Here is a 16,810-nt window from a genome sequence, read left to right as displayed (position 1 = left end):
TGGCTGAAGCTTTTCCGTTCGTCAAAGCTCGCCTGTGTTACTGAAAGAGGGCATATTCCCGTCCACTCGGGGTCACCCAAGGGATATCCAACGGCCAAGATGGTACACGGTTGCACTCCCAGTGGACTTTGCCGACGGCGCCAACGTTGTGCCAGTGCCACCCCTGAAATGCAGACCCTGATACACATATCGTGCCCCACTTGTAGTGGTCCGTGTGTGCTGCAAGCGGCACCGATGGGCACGATGTGGGTTGTGCGGCATCGTCACCACCACCCCTTCCCTCCGCTGGGTCGTGGCCAACTCGGATGGCATGCAGAGCTTGGAACAGCATACCACGCCGCTCAATACAACCATCCAACCCTACCATACAGACTGCTCCGGGGCCCCTGTGGAGGCTCTTTGTGGAGGCAGGGCTGTCTCCGCGCTTTGGAACACACTCACTGCACGCGAAGGTGTGACTGCTGGCGTTAACAACCGTGCGGATTGCAGCTTGGTGCAGAAGCTGGGGTGCTGGAAGAGTGCGGAGGTTTTTGAGAAGCATTATGGTGAAGACAGCACCGCGGCTGGCGCATGGGTGATGACCCTCTCAATCAATACCGCCCAGTGATTGTTGCAGCTGTGGGTCCTTTCAAGACCTGTCATTACTATCGGCCACTAGTGCAACTTTCACAATGGGTTGGTGCTGGGAGGGGGTTTCGCAACGGGTTGTTTTGCTACTGAGTTGTGCTTGCGGTTGGCGGCTTAGCTGCTGTAACGCAACACGGCAGGACTGAATGTCCGCCGCGCGTCTTGGGATCTTGTCTCTTTTTCGATTGCTTTCTCCTTTTATGCTAGAAGCCTTTTTACTATGTGCGTTACGATTTTGGGGTTAGGTTCTCCTGGCGAGTGTTTTGCGCGTTAATTGCTTGCCAAGGAGTGCAAGCTGGAGCATGTATTATTAGCGTCTCATAAATCATCCACATACAGATGTTTTGGATCTTTGGACCATCGTTTCCATGACCGTCCGCTAGGCGTCCGCTGGAACGGTCAGGATGTACGGCGTTGCGGACAGGCTGGCGGGGTATATGTCGTTGGGAAGTTTCATCTCGTCGTTTGGCTGACATCTTTCAACGAAAGCATATGATCGTCCAGACCGTATCAAATCGCTCTTCCAAAGAAAAAAGGTGCATGCCGGATATTGGCAGTCCTGGACGCAGTACGGCTTATCGTCCATTAATCCGTCCATCCATTGTGGTTTATAGGCACAACTTAGGCGTTACCAAGGGCGGTGAAAGCCCTTCATAAAATACGAATCTCAACAGGGCGTCTTGTGGACCTGTCCAGTAAATGGAATACCACAGACATTGGTACATGATGCCGTACTCGTCACGCTTCCAAACGCAAAGGGAAATGGGTAAAACGGAAAGGGTAATAAAGTAGGCAGTCCTTTTGACATAGACCGATTATATTTGGATGCCTTGCAAGCGATGTGCTGTCTTGCATAATTGCGCAATAGATCAGCTCTATTAGGCATTTTGCAGGGTTATACAGATTGGGCACTTTTCTTAAAGGAAGCTTTTGAACGTACTGTAACGCGGGTGCGCCGGTCAGCTGGCGGTGAGCCAGCGGCTGGTTGGAGGAAACATGAAGTTTGCCGGAGCATTTTTCCTAGCCCTTATTGCTCTGGTTACATTAGTTCACATCACAGCTGCGAAGGACGTGGAGCTTGAGGGCTTCGACGCACTCGATCTCGCCGTCGACACTTCCGACGGCGCCGCAAGCGCCACTGTCGTGGAGACGTCGAGCCCGGGCCAATGTAATGGACAATGCCAGGAAAGCGCTCCTGCAGATCCGCAGCCCAAGCCTCGCGCCGTCGTGGGCGGACGGCGGCCGACCGTAGGCGGTACATCCGCCGCCCAGCCCAAAAACTACCGTCTGGAAGCCGCCTTCGCTGTGGTCATCGTCTTATACGTGCTCGTCGCCATTTGGGGCACCAAGGAAAACGGCAAGATCGCGGATGCATTTGCGCGCATGCACTGCGTCGGCGAAGCGGCGCTCTTCCCCCGCCAGTTCGCCTTGTGCGGCGCCGGCGAGCCGAACGCCGCCGGCTTCCGCACGCCAATGCTGAAGGAGAGCTCCTCTCTGTTTAAATTCTACGCCTCAGGCCGGCGCCACTGCCAGGGCTGCCTGGCGACCCTCTCCCTCCGCAACCGCGCCGACCTGCTTTCCTGGGTTCTCAACTTCTTCCTCCCATCCGAAGACCTCCTAGAAATCGACGTCTACATGAACGAGGCCAACATGCCGCCCATGGTCCTCGCCGTCGCCACGCCGCGCCAGGCCCGCGCCCTAGCCGACCGCACCGACATACGGACCTACACCAAGCCGCTCAAGCTATCTGCCAGCGGCCCAGCCGCCCCCACTGATCCCGTCCCGGGCTGGCCCGGCCACAAACTCCAAGTCCTAGCCGAGCACAGCTCCCTCTTCTACGACCTTTTCAGTGACCCACGGGTCCATTCCGTCTTTACGTCGACGGGCCATGCTGACAAGTTGCGGCTGTTCCGCAGCTTGCTAGCGACCTCAGAGAACTCGGGTGGGAGTCACAAGCGGCTGCTGCGGTTCGTGTTTGCGTTACCGGCATACGACGACATGCGGGCGCTGAGTCCCCTGCTGGGGCTGGTGCCGCTGCTGGTGGACCTCGTGGGGGTGTACAAGTGAGGGCGTTACGGGCGGACAGGGCTGGGCGGGGAGGGGGAGGGGGACGGGGATGGCCGTGTGTGTGTGTGTGTGTGTGTGTGTGTTGGGGGTGAATGGGCTTGGAGTTGCGGCTTTTTTCGTTACGGGGGAAGTGAGAGAGAGGCATGTGCAGGGAAGGGGACATCAAAGGGGGAAGAGGGGGAAGAGCTGGAAAGGTGAGACGGCAGGTGGCCGAATTGGGTGGAAGGGAGTGGACGGAGGCTCTGACGTGTAGTGGCTGGTTGGTTGGTTGGGTATTATTGTTCCCGTAGTAGCGGAATGGGCGAAATGGAGTGTTGGTGATTTTGGATGGTGGACATCTTGGTGGGATGTGTGTGAGCGTGTTGGGGGTTGTCAAAGAGGTGGGTGTAGTCGGACGAGGAGGTTGCACACGCACAGAGCGCCAATTGAAGGGTCGGGGTGGGGGTTACAACAGAGGTCAGGGCTCCGCTCGGTCCCTTTGGGGCGGGAGGGGGTTTGAGTCGCGGCCTGGCCACCTGCTCAGACAGACAGACAGATAGACAGAGGGCTTGGGAGGATTTTAAGAACGCGCATGACGGGGCCATACACACACATACGCGTACAGCCACACAGATATACGATATGTTCGCTCCCTCTGCACATGGGGAGGAATCAATCCCAACCGGTTCATACACTTGCATGCACGCACCCACACGCACTGCCATGCTCCGCCCTGTTCGCGCCCCCACCCTTATGAAGGCACCCGCACCGCCTTCCCCCCTCCCCTCACCCCCTGGCGATCATCTCCTTCCTGTCTGTCGCCATTCTCATCCCTCACTCCCTCCAACCCCTGTTTCCCTTTTCCCCCCAACCCCCACCCCCGCCCCCACCCCCACCCCGCCCTCAGACTGACCCCCGAGCTAAAGAAGCGGGCGCTGGAGGTTCGCATCCGGCAGGAGGTCGCCTCGGCGGACGCGGAGGAGAGCCGCCGTCGCCGCATTGAGGCGCTGCAGAAGCGGAAGCAGGAGAAGGCCCAGGAGGAGAAGGTGAGGGATGCGGGAGAGCGGAGGACGGGGGGGGTGAGATGTGTGTGTGTGTGTATGGGGGGGCCCCGGACGTGATCTGATTGGGTGCGATGGGGGTTAGGTGTCGATTGGTTAATGGGGGCCCCGGGAGGGGCCAATGCTGCGGTTTGGGGAAGGGGGTTGCCCCGGAAAACGAGGGGGAGAGAGGGAAAATGGCAGTGCTCAATTTGGAGTTGGACAGCTCCCTCGGCACATGACCCTCCCCATATTGCTTTCCCCCCTTTCGTCTTACCCGCTTCCCCCTTTCAGGAGCGGCTTTCTCGTCTGGCGCCGGAGGCTCGTCGCAAGGCGGAGGAGAAGCTCGCCAAGCAGGCCGCGAAGAAGTCTATGAAAGTCAAGATGGTGCGAATGTGATGAAACGTGTTTCGTTGTTGGAAAGGCCAGGCGAGCAAGGCAGCGGTATGGGCGGCAAGTGCCGTGCCGATCAGACCATCATGGCTGCCACAGCGGAGCCACCAGAAGCACCCGCACACATACGACCCAGAATCCTGAGGCTGTAGTGCTGTAGCTAAAATGAACCACTCACAACCCTACTCGGTCCATCCTTTGGTGCGGGCGGGCGGGCTGGGGGGGGGGGATGAAGGGAGGAGTGGTGCGGGCGGATTCGGGGTCCCGGTGGGTGGCTGGCTGGGGTGGGGTGGGGGAGAAAGAGGCAGTGATGTGATATGCTTAGTGGTGGTGGTGTTAATGATGGTAGTAGTGGTGCTTCCGTGTGTGTGTGCGGGGGGGGGATAGTTTGCGGAGCAGCTCCCCGCTTCTCCAGTTCCTAGTCCGCTCCTGGGATGCAGAGGTGGATGTGAGGTAAGCAAGGTGGGGGGGGGAGGTCGAGGGACGAGCAGTCCGTGTGGGGAGGGGCCTTACGGGGAGGCGCCGCCACACCACCACAACACGGTGTGTGTGTATGTGTGTGTGTGTGTGTGTGTAGATGCCCAGTCGGGCTGGGCTCGGCCGCGGCCAAGTAGCATTGGCGGTGTTGGTGTTGGTGATGGCGACGGTGGCGGTGAAGATAGCGCCCGTGTGAGACGCGAAGTAATGATTCTGGTCGGTTAGTCGGTTGATTGGTTTCGGGCAAGGGGACCTAAATTTACAATAGGAGTGATGATTGGCTCGGCGCCTGCTTACCGGTGGAGATTCTCGCAATACACACACAGACATACACACAGACATACACACACACACACTCTCTCTCTGACAAGGGAGGATGGGCAAGGAGGGAGGGGGGGACCAACAACGTCATTTCACCGAGCGAAGCGGAGGATGCACTGCCCGACACCTTGTCGCTGTGGGAAGGGCCCCCGGGATGCGAGCTTCCAACGGTGAGCAGTTGCACAGTGGACAGGCAGATGGACAAACGGACGAACACCATTAAAGCTTTGGTGTTGTGTGGTGTATTTCTCCACACCTGCTCCTAAGTCCGGGTGGCTTAGGGTCTTGGGGTTGATTGTGGCGATGTGAAGGAGGGGGTCACGGGGTTGGGCGCCGAGGGTCGTTTTTCACAGCAGGGGGTGAGAGGTTCCTCTTGACACCCACGAGCAGTACTGCTGGCCCACATAACCCGGGCACACTCGCCCGCCTCCACTCCACACTCACTTATACGGCAAACACAAACAAGCAAAATCGGGCCGTGGGGCTAACATTTTTTCTCGTTGTCAATGCCCAGAGCGGCCCTTATATATTTTGGAATCGGCTTAGTTTCGTTTTCTCGTAAAAACTGAAGACATGCGACATTTCTCCGGAAGTGGTTTTTGAGCGATCTATGACTGAAACCCTGGTAACGGTTGGCTGTTGGTTGGCTCTGGCGTAAAACCACAGCGTGAGAGTGAAGGATCGGATTGAAGGAAGGCCTGGCGTGTGTGTCTGTATGTGTGTCTGTATGTGTATGACGTGCAGTGCAGGCTCCTGAGAGCTTCCTCCTTCCTCCCGTTGTGGTTCATCAATCACCCCATGCGGGTGCTGCTGCTGCTGGAGAGCATTACGGCACGGAGGATGCCTGACGTCGGGCCGGGAGGGAAGGGCGACGGTGGTTGGAGGCGGCTGCAGCGGTTGGCCCCGGTTGCACTCGGTCGGGGTCTCGACTGCATAGCATAGGGTGTGACCTGACATGCCAGGTGGTGGGAGTAGGGGCCTTCCGCATGAGCGAACAAGGTGTTATAAGCAGGCAGGCCTGGGTGCAGGGGAGGGTGCAGGTCCTCGCTTTCGTGGGTCAAGCGGGGGAGGAGATGTGAGACGCCTTGTGTATGGGTTGTTAGAAGTCCCAACCATGTTTCCAGTCCGGAAGTGCGCCACCATCATCACCTATACGTCCTTTCATTCGAAGGTGGCTTCTCTGAGAGCCAGGGGGGGTACTGTGATCACGTTGACGTGGACCACGTGGCGCCCAACCCCTGGCGCTCCTGGAGTCGGGTTGCAGGGCAACGATCTTGCACGCATCCATTGCACCCCCACCATGAAGAGGCGCCCGCATGCAGGCAATTGTTCAGCCGTTAAACCGTGAAAGAGGACTTGAAATTTTTATAGAGTTAACTGACTATTGGCAAAATTGTAAGGAATTCCTGAAGACTGGCTGTCCAACGGCCCGGACGTTGTAAAGGCCTTTGAAACCCAGTCGTCCAGTCAGCCGGTCAGCACGCACGGTGCCGAAGTAAGCCGATGCTATACTCTGCGGAATCATGTTTCTTGCAGGGAGAGAACACCACGCCGCGGCCCCCGACATGCTTACAAATGAGGGAGGGCTATGCTCGGTCTCAGCGGTGTTCCCTGCGGGAACGCGCACATCGGAGACGCCATGCATCGGGTCTACACACGCATACAAGCGTATTCAAATATCGTTTAGCATTAATCCGAGTTGCTTGTTTGCATAGCTTTGCTTCAGCCAGAGCATTTGACGTGAGTGAATGAATTGGACCTTCAGGGATCCGTGTTCATGGGGGAGTGATGTGCAGTACCATGTGCTGTGCCGTACTGTGTTGTGCATCGTATACAGGTGTGTCCTGTCTGTAGAGTTTTCTGCGACATGGTTCTCCGAGTACTTGAGCAACGACTGTGCATTCATAATTGGCTGGCGGCCGGTAGCAACAGCAGCAGCAGTCGCAGCAGCAGTCGCAGCAGCAGTCGCAGCTCAGCTCAGCACAGCAAAACACCCAAGGAAAGATAATCAGGCAAAGCCCACAGCAAAGATGATGTCGCAAACGGCTGGCAATGAAACATGAGTGCGTGTGTTTTTGCATGCGAGGAGCCTGTCACTAAGTCTGTTGTGCGTGTATGTGTGCGGGAGAGAGGTAAGGGGAAAGGGTTGTTCTTATAGTTTTGTTTGCAACACTGGTGTATGTGTTCTTATAGCCGGATGTCGACATCACCCGGCATGGTCATCCATCAGCAACATGAACCGCTGTCCACACTTGCTGAGCACTCCCTCCCGTTCTGCCTGCCATTCCCCTTCGCATATCATGGGCTGCCCGCCATGCGGCCTCATGACACCTCACCTGCAGCCATCGGCGTTCCTGCGCAGAAAAAAACGACAAGACAGGTTACTGATAAAACTGTCTGGTAAGCAGGCCTCGACACAACTGCTTGTCGAACGCTTACCTGGCTTTTCTCGACACGCACGCACGACCACTCACCGGAAGCCACTAGCGTTCCGACGCACAGAAAAACGACAAGGAACGCCGATGGCTTCGGGTGAGTACCGCGACCCGAAACGAGTTAATGGCGGCGTACACTGTTATCCCGAACACTCAATTTGCATATGCTGAAACCGCCTTCTTTCCTTAGGGGTTCGTGTGGTTGGGTGAGGCCTAGATATGCGGCATGCATCTGGGGAGAGGCCGGGGAAAATGGGCGGCAGGGTGTTGTGGCATACTTGCAAATATACCTTAAGAGTTTCCTTCGACTCTGGCACTTCGCCACTTCGCGCTTTTTTGGTTAACCAGGTTGGCATTTGCCTATCTTTTACCATGCGTGAATCTGGATTATGGCGCGCGTGTTATAATCGTGATGACAGCTGTCATTGGTAGACCCACTTGGGTTACGATTGCACCGATTGGTGATTCTTTGCGATGGCAACTCTATTCCGGGGTCGCACAGATTGCTGTACAAGTCGTCATGATCGCTAAGGCATTTATTCTCTCTTCATTCGCTAATCGGTAGCTTTCACTTTCCCATAACCTGTGGAGGTGATACGACACGGAGGTTGCAAGAAATCACAGAGTGGGTCGCAGCACGCACATGTCTGTATATATGTGTGTAATTGTTACATATACATCTTATTTGTTACATATATATTTTACTGCACCTGTACGGCCGGGGGATGCTACCCGCCCCATGGGTGAGACCACCGAAGCACTCCCTGATTAGCAAAAGGGATGTTGTCGGTCAACATCAAGTCCTAGCCAATCTCCCTCACCAACGCAAAGTGCCGTCACCTCTTCGAATCCACTAGCTAGCTACATACAACAATTATTCTCAGCACACCGAGCGCATGCTCTCAGCTGCGCGATCTACCTACCTATGCACACATACACACGTGTGAATATCGCCATGCACTGTAAGACCAGACGAAAAATACTCAGGGAGATATCAACGGAGCCGAGCCTTCTGACACTTTTCCCCCTTCGACTGAACGTCCTCGGCCACCCCGGGCATATCACGGAGGGAATTTATTTTGCCATTGTCCTCCTCCGTCTAAATACTCAGCTGGTAGACATATCGTCCACCCGGGCTACCCTGTTTTTGGTAAGGTGAAAACAGCATAATGACGGATGTTCGTAATCAGGATCGATACAGGGAGATCACACCTCCAAGCAATTCGCACCCCTACAAGACCAGACAAAGAGTACAACGTGTGATTAGAGAAAACCTTGTGTATAAACCACGGACCATATCCTCTTCGGAAGCCTGCCACCGCCCGGGTTGGTTAACCAACAGCCGTGTGTGTGTGTGTGTGTGTGTGTGTGTGTGTGTGTGTGTGAATGTATGAATGTGAATGTGAACGTGAATGTGTGAATGTGAATGTGTGAATGTGAATGTGAAAATGAAAGTGAATATGAATGTGTGTGTGAACGTTACAAGTATCTGACCGGGCCTGACGCTGGCCAGGCGCTGCTGCCCAGCCCCAACGGAAAACCTAAGCTCACTCCCGCGGACAGGGAAGGGGCGTGACGGGCCTCTGCGCCCCTCTCCTAAGCATAGCCGAGAGCCGCAGGTCCGCTAGCTCCGTTCTCCCTACCTCGGGGTGGGGGGAGGCGTCACACGTGCGCATGCTCTCACGAGTTAGGAGGCTCCGCCACGTGTGCCTTTATACCACCTACGTGTGCCTTTATACGTGGCAAACAATATCAACAGCTAGACAATTGCGAACAGCGCAGACAGACCACAGATAGAGCAAGGTCAAATTGCATGACAACTTGAGTTTTTTGCAGCCGGTGGGCCCGGGGGGGATGCTGCAAGTTGTAACAGGCAAGGACCGCAGTGCAGTGAGTATGCGGTCGCTTGAGTATGGGTGGGATTTGGGTGTGGTTATATGCAGTACATTATCCGACTCGGTTGTCATGGAGATCGGTGGAGAAAGATGTACGCCCATCTAGTACTACGCCTGCAGAGGACCACGCAAAACGGCCCACGGCAACACGACAGCTAGGGGCACGCGCCTGTAAGTTTACAAACGCAGCAAGCAAGCGTACGGCAGAAAGCGTACAGTTGCCCCCAATTATATGTATACAGAGACTTAAAAGAAACCAGCTGCAGGGGCTGCATCCAACGATAAGGCAGATAAACCGAACGAAATTCAAAGCGAGTGCGGAGAAATCTCGAGCGAGAGTCTAAGGCTCGGGTTCAGGACGCATGCCCATTGGCATAAACACTGCAGAACACCCATCTGACGTACTCATGATGATAATATTAATTTGAATAATAATCTTGGCTAACTACATACAACGACCACATATACCACTACTACGTATTCCATTCACGCCAGATGTTCCGTGCACATCATACATGTTAAATTCTTGTATTCTTGTTATATCACGACTTCAAAGAAGTACCAATCGGCGGATGCAAATCCCGCGGTACAACATCTCTCCCACTCCTAGCAGAAGAGGGCGTCCACGGCCTTAGTCAACCCCAGGATCCCTGTTTGGTGGCAGCACCCGCAGTGGTCGCCGTCACGGCCGCCAACTCCTGCTCAGTAGAAACCGCTTCAGCTGAAATTAGAACCCACGTCAGAACTAAAAAATTTGTTCAATACCAATTGCTATATCACGGCTTTAGAATAATACCGATCGGCAGATGCAGATTTCGTGATGTGCCAAAGAATACAACAATCCTAGGCAGGCCTGCTGCCGCCATGCGTGGTGCCGTACACACCGCCATCGAGACCGCACATTCAGGGGCCGAAAGATGGATGCACTCTTGTATGTGTGTGCCAGCAGGCTGGATTGATGTCTATGTTCCGTGCCGCACCTACCTGAGCAATAATACGAATGATGTAAAGCGCCAAAGGTACCCAACATACGCAGCACGACATACGAGTAATCCGAACCTTGTCTGCGCGACGAAGGCAGATAGGTTACTTCTAATTTTCCTGGCGTTATGGCACTAAGCTTATTGCCGTAATGCCAGGAGCAATAAGAAGATAATAAGCTAAGACGTGCATAGGCAAAAAACTGATTACAGGACCTTGTTCAACTCCTCTCCCATATCCATTACCAGTGCGCGCAATGCATAAAAATATGAGCCATAATTGTCGTGCGTGAATAATGTGTGTGTGCGTGTATGTGTATGTATGTGTGCGCGTATGTGCGTGCGTGTGCGTGTATGTGCGTGCGTGTGCGTGTATGTGCGTGCATGTGAAGCCAAATGACAAATTGATGAAGATTGCATGAATCATCGGTCGCGTGCTTCACTGCCTTGCCTTGCCTCCGCGGATGTCAATGTGCCAATCTATGTAGCTATCTGTGTACCGCATCGTGTACCGCAGCTTGGCAGCGGTTCTTCAGCTTTCGCAATCGGGGACTACTCTCATGCGCTCCCTGACTGAGCAAGCAGTGCAACAGCAAGAGTATCTGCTGCTGCTGCTGCTGCTGCCGGTACACAAGCATGTATATATGCAGAGGGGTACGTACAAGCATGGTGGCCCAGAAACCTCCAAGACAACTGGTCTGTCCGGTCTGGTTAGAACATATTTTAAACATGCCATCCCGGTAAAACCTACATCTGTATATCGTACATCTCTAATATATGTTTGATAGTCAGTGTGTCGTACTCTGGTGTAATAGAAAGGATGATCTAATGTGCACGGATGGGTTGATGTTTGCAGAATCCCTGTTAGAGCTTGTTAGTGTCTTGGTTGTAAGCCGGCAAGGTATCCGACCTAGGTCCAGGCAGAGCGCCGTCCTCCCCAGTCTGGTGGTCCATCAATGGGCACCGCCCTTCTCAGCCGCCGGGCCCGCGCCACCAAGGCAACAGCGGCGGCGACCAATGCGACCAGGACCGCAACTCCCGCCACAGAACCCGCTATCGCAGAAATGATAACTGTCGTATTTGGCTTGGAGGACTTGCTATTGCCGCCTCCGGGTGACACCGCCACCACCGGCTGTGAACCTGCATTTGGAACAAATGCGGATCTGCAGGTAAGAATTGTATCGTTGGGCTCACACATGCACGAGTAGGATGTACGGTTCGTACAAGAGCAACACAACCAAGCGCACGGCAGGTACGCCAGTGATTTGCCTGCTACTGTTCGTCAGTAAACGTTTTGACCACGTGGCGAGAACTTCACTTCTATCCTTCTCCGGAAGTGGTGCTCCTTTTGCTCAGGAATCTGTCCCCATCTATCCGCCCCCTCTGTGCTTGTCAACACCCCCACCGCTGTTTCTGTCAAAGTCTCCATGCATGCATGTATCACCTCGGATAGGCACATATCACATAGAGGGGCCCTAGGCTCTCCGGAATCCATTCCAAGTGTATCTACACACATACCTGAAGATTCGGACTGCTGCTGTGGTGATTGCTCCTTCTGCTCCTGCTGCTGCTGTGTGGCGGTGGGGGTTAAAATAATGCCCTCCAGATGTGACGTGGTAACGGGTCCCCACTGGGACGTGAATTCACTGCTGATGTGTGAGCTGAGGTTACTGGCAGTGGCGGCTGCGGCATCGGCAACCTGTGAACGAATGCGTACAAGGACATGCAGATTGTGTTCGGGCATGGGTGTTTATGCAAATAAGCACCTCCTCCTGGACATATCTCTATTTGCTGGGTTTATAACTGGACAGACGGGAACCGTGCTCTGCCACTGTTTGGACATCTGGTTCTGGTAGCTGTAACCCTGCGGCTGTTACTAGCTACTCGGTTGGGGAATTGCTGCTGCTGCTAACGAACCTAGCTGACTGCCATCTCAATGTTGGCTCGTCACCAGTTCACTCCGCCGCGCTCACATAAACGTTTGTGGTTTTAAACACACCATACTCTTCGTCCGGCAGCTTTTACTACCCCCACCCCGTATCTGTAGTATCCTGGACTTATCACAGGAGCTCCATCCGCCGATCGGTACTTTTCTGAAGTCGTGGTACGACATGCGTACATGTGAAGGAAGCCCTAAAGCCACCCATCCACTGTTAACATGCGTGCGTCCGGTGCACCTATACATACCAGATGACCAATATTGACACCTGGGAATACGAATATGAATCCCGCCACGCACTATGGCTTAGGTTCATTGGCTTGATGTCTAACTGTAAGGACGCAAATGCCAATCTGAGCATCCCGGGTTACGCCTTTGCTGTGTTACACTAACGTTTGAGCATTACGGGCGTTTTGCCCAGATTGCTACGACTGCACACAGAATTCCCAGTTCTGCTGGGTGCACTGAGGCAGCTCCGAGATAGTGCAGTAGCTGAATACGCCTCTTTAGATGCGAACGAAGCGCCGTAGCGTATACATATAGACAGTATGTGTGTTGTACTGTACTACAGCTACGGCAGATAACTTCTGTATCGGTTTTGCCAGTCATACTGTTGAGCTAGCTGCCACATTTCCCTAGGTTTTAGATTGGCAAATAACGTTATTGCGCCAGGCAGTCATGCATTGCCCGGCGGGGAAAACATACAGCAGAGTTTCCATTTCCAAATCTGTATGTCCTGAAGCGTTGCTAGACTGGGCATACGGCGCCCAGCCGTGGAGTATCGACCAGCATGGGCAAGTGCGTGTTTTCCCACCCTCCCTCCCTCCCTCCCGGGTGTATGCGACGGGTGTCCGTGGACAGTAGTAAATAATGATTAAGGGGCTGACGGAGAGGTTCTATTGCCCTGCAGGGGGTCATGGGGTGTCGTCTGCGGATCAAGGGCCATCCCTTGCTGCCCATCATGTGTGTGCGTACCGTGGTAACGTTATCAGATGTATCGTCATTACTTCTTGATGGAACCTGAACCATATAAGACGCGGTAATACCCGACAAGCCGTTGCAGCTGATGTTTGTGATTAGGGCGCTGTCCGCGGATACCTGCGGAATACATACATACATACACACATACATACATACATATACCAAAGGCAAGATTTTGTCTTAACACACGCATATACACATACACATACACATACACACGATATATGGATTGCCTCGAGATGGACTCGAGCAGCAGCTTTGCAATCTAATAGCTTGCGCAAGCTGCTGGAAAAACCTATTAGGATCATGGCGGAGCTCCTTAGCCGGCATCATTTACAGACCTATATGTGTGCCGTACCATCTACAGCTGTCGTAGTAGCTACTAAATGAATGCTGTACAGCAACGAAAGACAGTATAAGGCTGAATTACTGTAATGCATATACGGAGTTAGGGCTTCTGGATGGCGGAGCTGATGCGTTCCAAGGCTGTCAAGTAGCAGCAGACGACGAAAGCGACCGGCGAGGGAATCGAAGAGATCAAAGCGAGCTACATCACTCTGCATGCACGATGCCATTCTGCACACCCGCCTTCCGCGCCCTACATGCTAATGATTGGGAAGGATAATAACAAGCTAAGGATAACTACGCTGCTGTCGTAAACCCAAATGAATCTTTACTGGAATACATGGGACTTGCAGCATAACAACAGCATGTCCAAGAGGGGGATGTAGTTTGTTGTGTGATACATCACGCACACACACACATACACGGCCCGCATGATGCCACGCACCCCGAAGGCACTGGCCAGCTCCGCCCTGAGGTCGATGGCGAGGTTGGTACCCAGGCTGTCGATCAAGCCACAGTCCACACTTAGGGTCATGTTGCCATAAACCTCGGCACCTGATGTGGCGCTGTCCGATAAGCCTGAGTGCGATTGAGAGAACCGGAACATGGAGCGTGTATGTTAGTTGGGTTGTGGATACCCAGCAGGCATGTGTTGCAGGTGCTACATAAAGTGGCTGCTGGAGAGGGTGCACTCGTTTCGGAGCAGCCTCCTCAAACGATTTCCTTCTTGGTCTGGTACCTTCTCTGCATTCTGATTACCGCTGCTCCTACGTAAGCAGGGGTATGTTGTGCGGGTATGTTTTCAAGAGTGATGTTACCCCTGATAGGTCACTACATCTGAATCTGCTGCACGGCGGAAAACATGCATGTCGTGCACACGTACCCAATAACCTACCTGGGGGAGGTGGAACATCCTGTGATGTACCGCTGCCCCTTGATGCCCTTAGGCTTGGCAGTGGAGGTGGTGGCCGTCTAGGTGGCGGGCTGGAAGGAGGGGACGGCGATGGGGGAGGTGATGGGGGTGGAGATGGAGGTCTTAGAGGTGGGGAAGGAGGGGGGGGCTTTGGATTCCGTGGCCGTCTAGGTGACGGGCTGGAAGGAGGGGGCGGCAACGGGGGAGGTGGTGAAGGTGGAGATGGAGGCCTTGGGCGTGGAGAAGGAGGAGAGGGTGCTGGGGGCGGTGGCGGTCTAATAGGGGGCTGAAGGTGGTGGTGAAGGTGGAGATGGAGGCCTTGGGCGTGGAGAAGGAGGAGAGGGTGCTGGGGGCGGTGGCGGTCTATATGAAGGGGGTGAAGGTGGAGATGGAGGCCTTGGGCGTGGAGAAGGAGGAGAGGGTGGTGGAGGTCTAATAGGTGGCGGTCTGGAAGGAGAAGGCGGCGATGGGGGAGATGGAGAAGGTGGAGATGGAGGTCTTAGAGGTGGGGAAGGAGGGGGGGGCTTTGGATTCCGTGGCCGTCTAGGTGACGGGCTGGAAGGAGGGGGCGGCAACGGGGGAGGTGGTGAAGGTGGAGATGGAGGCCTTGGGCGTGGAGAAGGAGGAGAGGGTGCTGGGGGCGGTGGCGGTCTAATAGGTGGTGAAGGTTGTGGTGAAGGTGGAGATGGAGGCCTTGGGCGTGGAGAAGGAGGAGAGGGTGGTGGAGGTCTAATAGGTGGCGGTCTGGAAGGAGAGGGCGGCGATGGGGGAGATGGAGAAGGAGGGAGGTCTCAGAGGTGGGGAAGGAGGGGGGGGCTTTGGATTCCGTGGCCGTCTAGGTGACGGGCTGGAAGGAGGGGGCGGCAATTGAGGTGGCGAAGGAGGAGAGGGTGGTGGGGGCGGTTTAGGTGGAGATGGAGGCGACGGAGGTGGGAAAGGAGAGGGGGGCCGCGGTGGTTTAGGTGAAGGATTGGGAGGAGGGGAAGGGGGTGAGGGCGGCGGGGAAGGTGGAGATGGAGGGCTTGGTGGAGAAGGAGGGTGTGGCCTTGGTGAGGGTGGTGCTGGTGGCGGTCTAGGTGGCGGGCTGGGAGGAAGGGGAGGCAATGGGGAAGGAGGTAAAGGCGGAGATGGAGGCGACGGATCTGGAGAAGGAGGGGGTCGTTTTGGGACCCGTGGCGGCCTAGGAGGTGGACTGGGAGGCGGGGAGGGTGGTGCTGGTGGCGGTGAAGGTGGAAATGGTGGCCGTGGAGGTATTGGGGGATCTGGGCTTGGAGGTCGCGGTGAGGGTGGTGGTGGTAATGGGGGCTGTGGTGACGGGGGCTGTGGACTTGGAGGTCGCGGTGAGGGTGGAGGTGGTGGCGACGGAGGCTGTGGTGACGGAGGCTGTGGACTTGGAGGTCGCGGTGAGGGTGGAGGTGGTGGCGACGGAGGCTGTGGTGACGGAGGCTGTGGACTTGGAGGTCGCGGTGAGGGTGGAGGTGGTGGCGACGGAGGCTGTGGTGACGGAGGCTGTGGACTTGGAGGTCGCGGTGAGGGTGGAGGTTGTGGCGACGGAGGCTGTGGTGACGGAGGCTGTGGACTTGGAGGTCGCGGTGAGGGTGGAGGTGGTGATGGGGGCTGTGGTAGCGGGGGCTGCGGGCTTGGGGGTAGCGGTGAGGGTGGAGGTGGCGGTAATGGGGGCTGTGGTGACGGCGGCTCGGGGCTTGGAGGTAGCGGTGAGGTGGATAAGGTGATGGGGCTGTGGTAGCGGCGGCTCGGGGCTTGGGGGCAGCGGTGAGGGTGGAGGTGGCGGTAATGGGGGCTGTGGTGACGGCGGCTCGGGGCTTGGAGGTAGCGGTGAGGGTGGAGATGGCGGTAATGGGGGCTGTGGTGACGGCGGCTCGGGGCTTGGAGGTAGCGGTGAGGGTGGAGGTGGCGGTAATGGGGGCTGCGGTGACGGCGGCTCGGGGCTTGGAGGTAGCGGTGAGGGTGGAGGTGGCGGTAATGGGGGCTGTGGTGACGGCGGCTCGGGGCTTGGAGGTAGGGGTGAGGGTGGAGATGGCGGTAATGGGGGCTGTGGTGACGGCGGCTCGGGGCTTGGAGGCAGCGGTGAGGGTGGAGGTGGCGGTAATGGGGGCTGTGGTGACGGCGGCTCGGGGCTTGGAGGTAGCGGTGAGGGTGGAGGTGGCGGTAATGGGGGCTGTGGTGACGGCGGCTCGGGGCTTGGGGGTAGCGGTGAGGGTGGAGGTGGCGGTAATGGGGGCTGCGGGGCCGGCGGCTCGGGGCTTGGAGGTCGCGGTGAGGGTGGATAAGGCGGTAATGGGGGCTGTGGTGACGGCGGCTCGGGGCTTGGGGGTAGCGGTGAGGGTGGAGGTGGCGGTAATGGGGGCTGTGGTGACGGCGGCTCGGGGCTTGGAGGTAGCGGTGAGGGTGGAGATG

The 16,810-nt window shown here is 55.9% G+C and overlaps 4 protein-coding genes across 4 annotated transcripts in view; 3 read left to right on the top strand and 1 right to left on the bottom strand.

Moving 5' to 3' along the window:
* Positions 1–607, top strand: part of VOLCADRAFT_93142 (uncharacterized protein) — a gene marked incomplete at both ends in the record, with an annotated part of 3,106 nt that extends 2,499 nt beyond the window's left edge. Inside the window, one exon of the mRNA XM_002952507.1 lies at positions 372–607. Coding sequence (XP_002952553.1) covers positions 372–607 — 236 coding nt within the window. The remainder of the gene's footprint in view (positions 1–371) is intronic.
* Positions 608–1,623: 1,016 nt separating this feature from the next.
* VOLCADRAFT_93141 (uncharacterized protein) lies at positions 1,624–4,779 on the top strand (the record flags this gene model as incomplete). The annotated part of the gene is made up of 4 exons (XM_002952506.1): positions 1,624–2,690; positions 3,581–3,719; positions 4,008–4,100; positions 4,684–4,779. 4 exons carry the CDS (start codon positions 1,624–1,626, stop codon positions 4,777–4,779), a joined length of 1,395 nt encoding a protein of 464 aa, XP_002952552.1.
* Positions 4,780–7,907: 3,128 nt separating this feature from the next.
* VOLCADRAFT_93140 (uncharacterized protein) lies at positions 7,908–14,086 on the bottom strand (the record flags this gene model as incomplete). Its single annotated transcript, XM_002952433.1, has 5 exons — positions 7,908–7,922; positions 8,569–8,651; positions 11,733–11,913; positions 13,129–13,251; positions 13,925–14,086. The coding sequence occupies 5 exons, from the start codon at positions 14,084–14,086 to the stop codon at positions 7,908–7,910; spliced, it is 564 nt and encodes a 187-aa protein (XP_002952479.1).
* A 772-nt stretch (positions 14,087–14,858) lies between these two features.
* The window catches only part of VOLCADRAFT_93139 (uncharacterized protein), a gene marked incomplete at both ends in the record, with an annotated part of 14,212 nt that continues 12,260 nt past the window's right edge, over positions 14,859–16,810 (top strand). The window contains 3 exons of the mRNA XM_002952505.1: positions 14,859–14,897; positions 15,577–16,107; positions 16,223–16,795. Of these exons, the coding sequence (XP_002952551.1) occupies positions 14,859–14,897; positions 15,577–16,107; positions 16,223–16,795 (1,143 nt within the window). The remainder of the gene's footprint in view (positions 14,898–15,576; positions 16,108–16,222; positions 16,796–16,810) is intronic.

The sequence above is a fragment of the Volvox carteri genome, assembly GCF_000143455.1.
Source record: "Volvox carteri f. nagariensis unplaced genomic scaffold VOLCAscaffold_30, whole genome shotgun sequence".
Classification (NCBI taxonomy): Eukaryota; Viridiplantae; Chlorophyta; class Chlorophyceae; order Chlamydomonadales; family Volvocaceae; genus Volvox; species Volvox carteri.
Note: the sequence above shows the minus strand (reverse complement) of the source record. Positions and strands in the feature narration are given on the sequence as shown.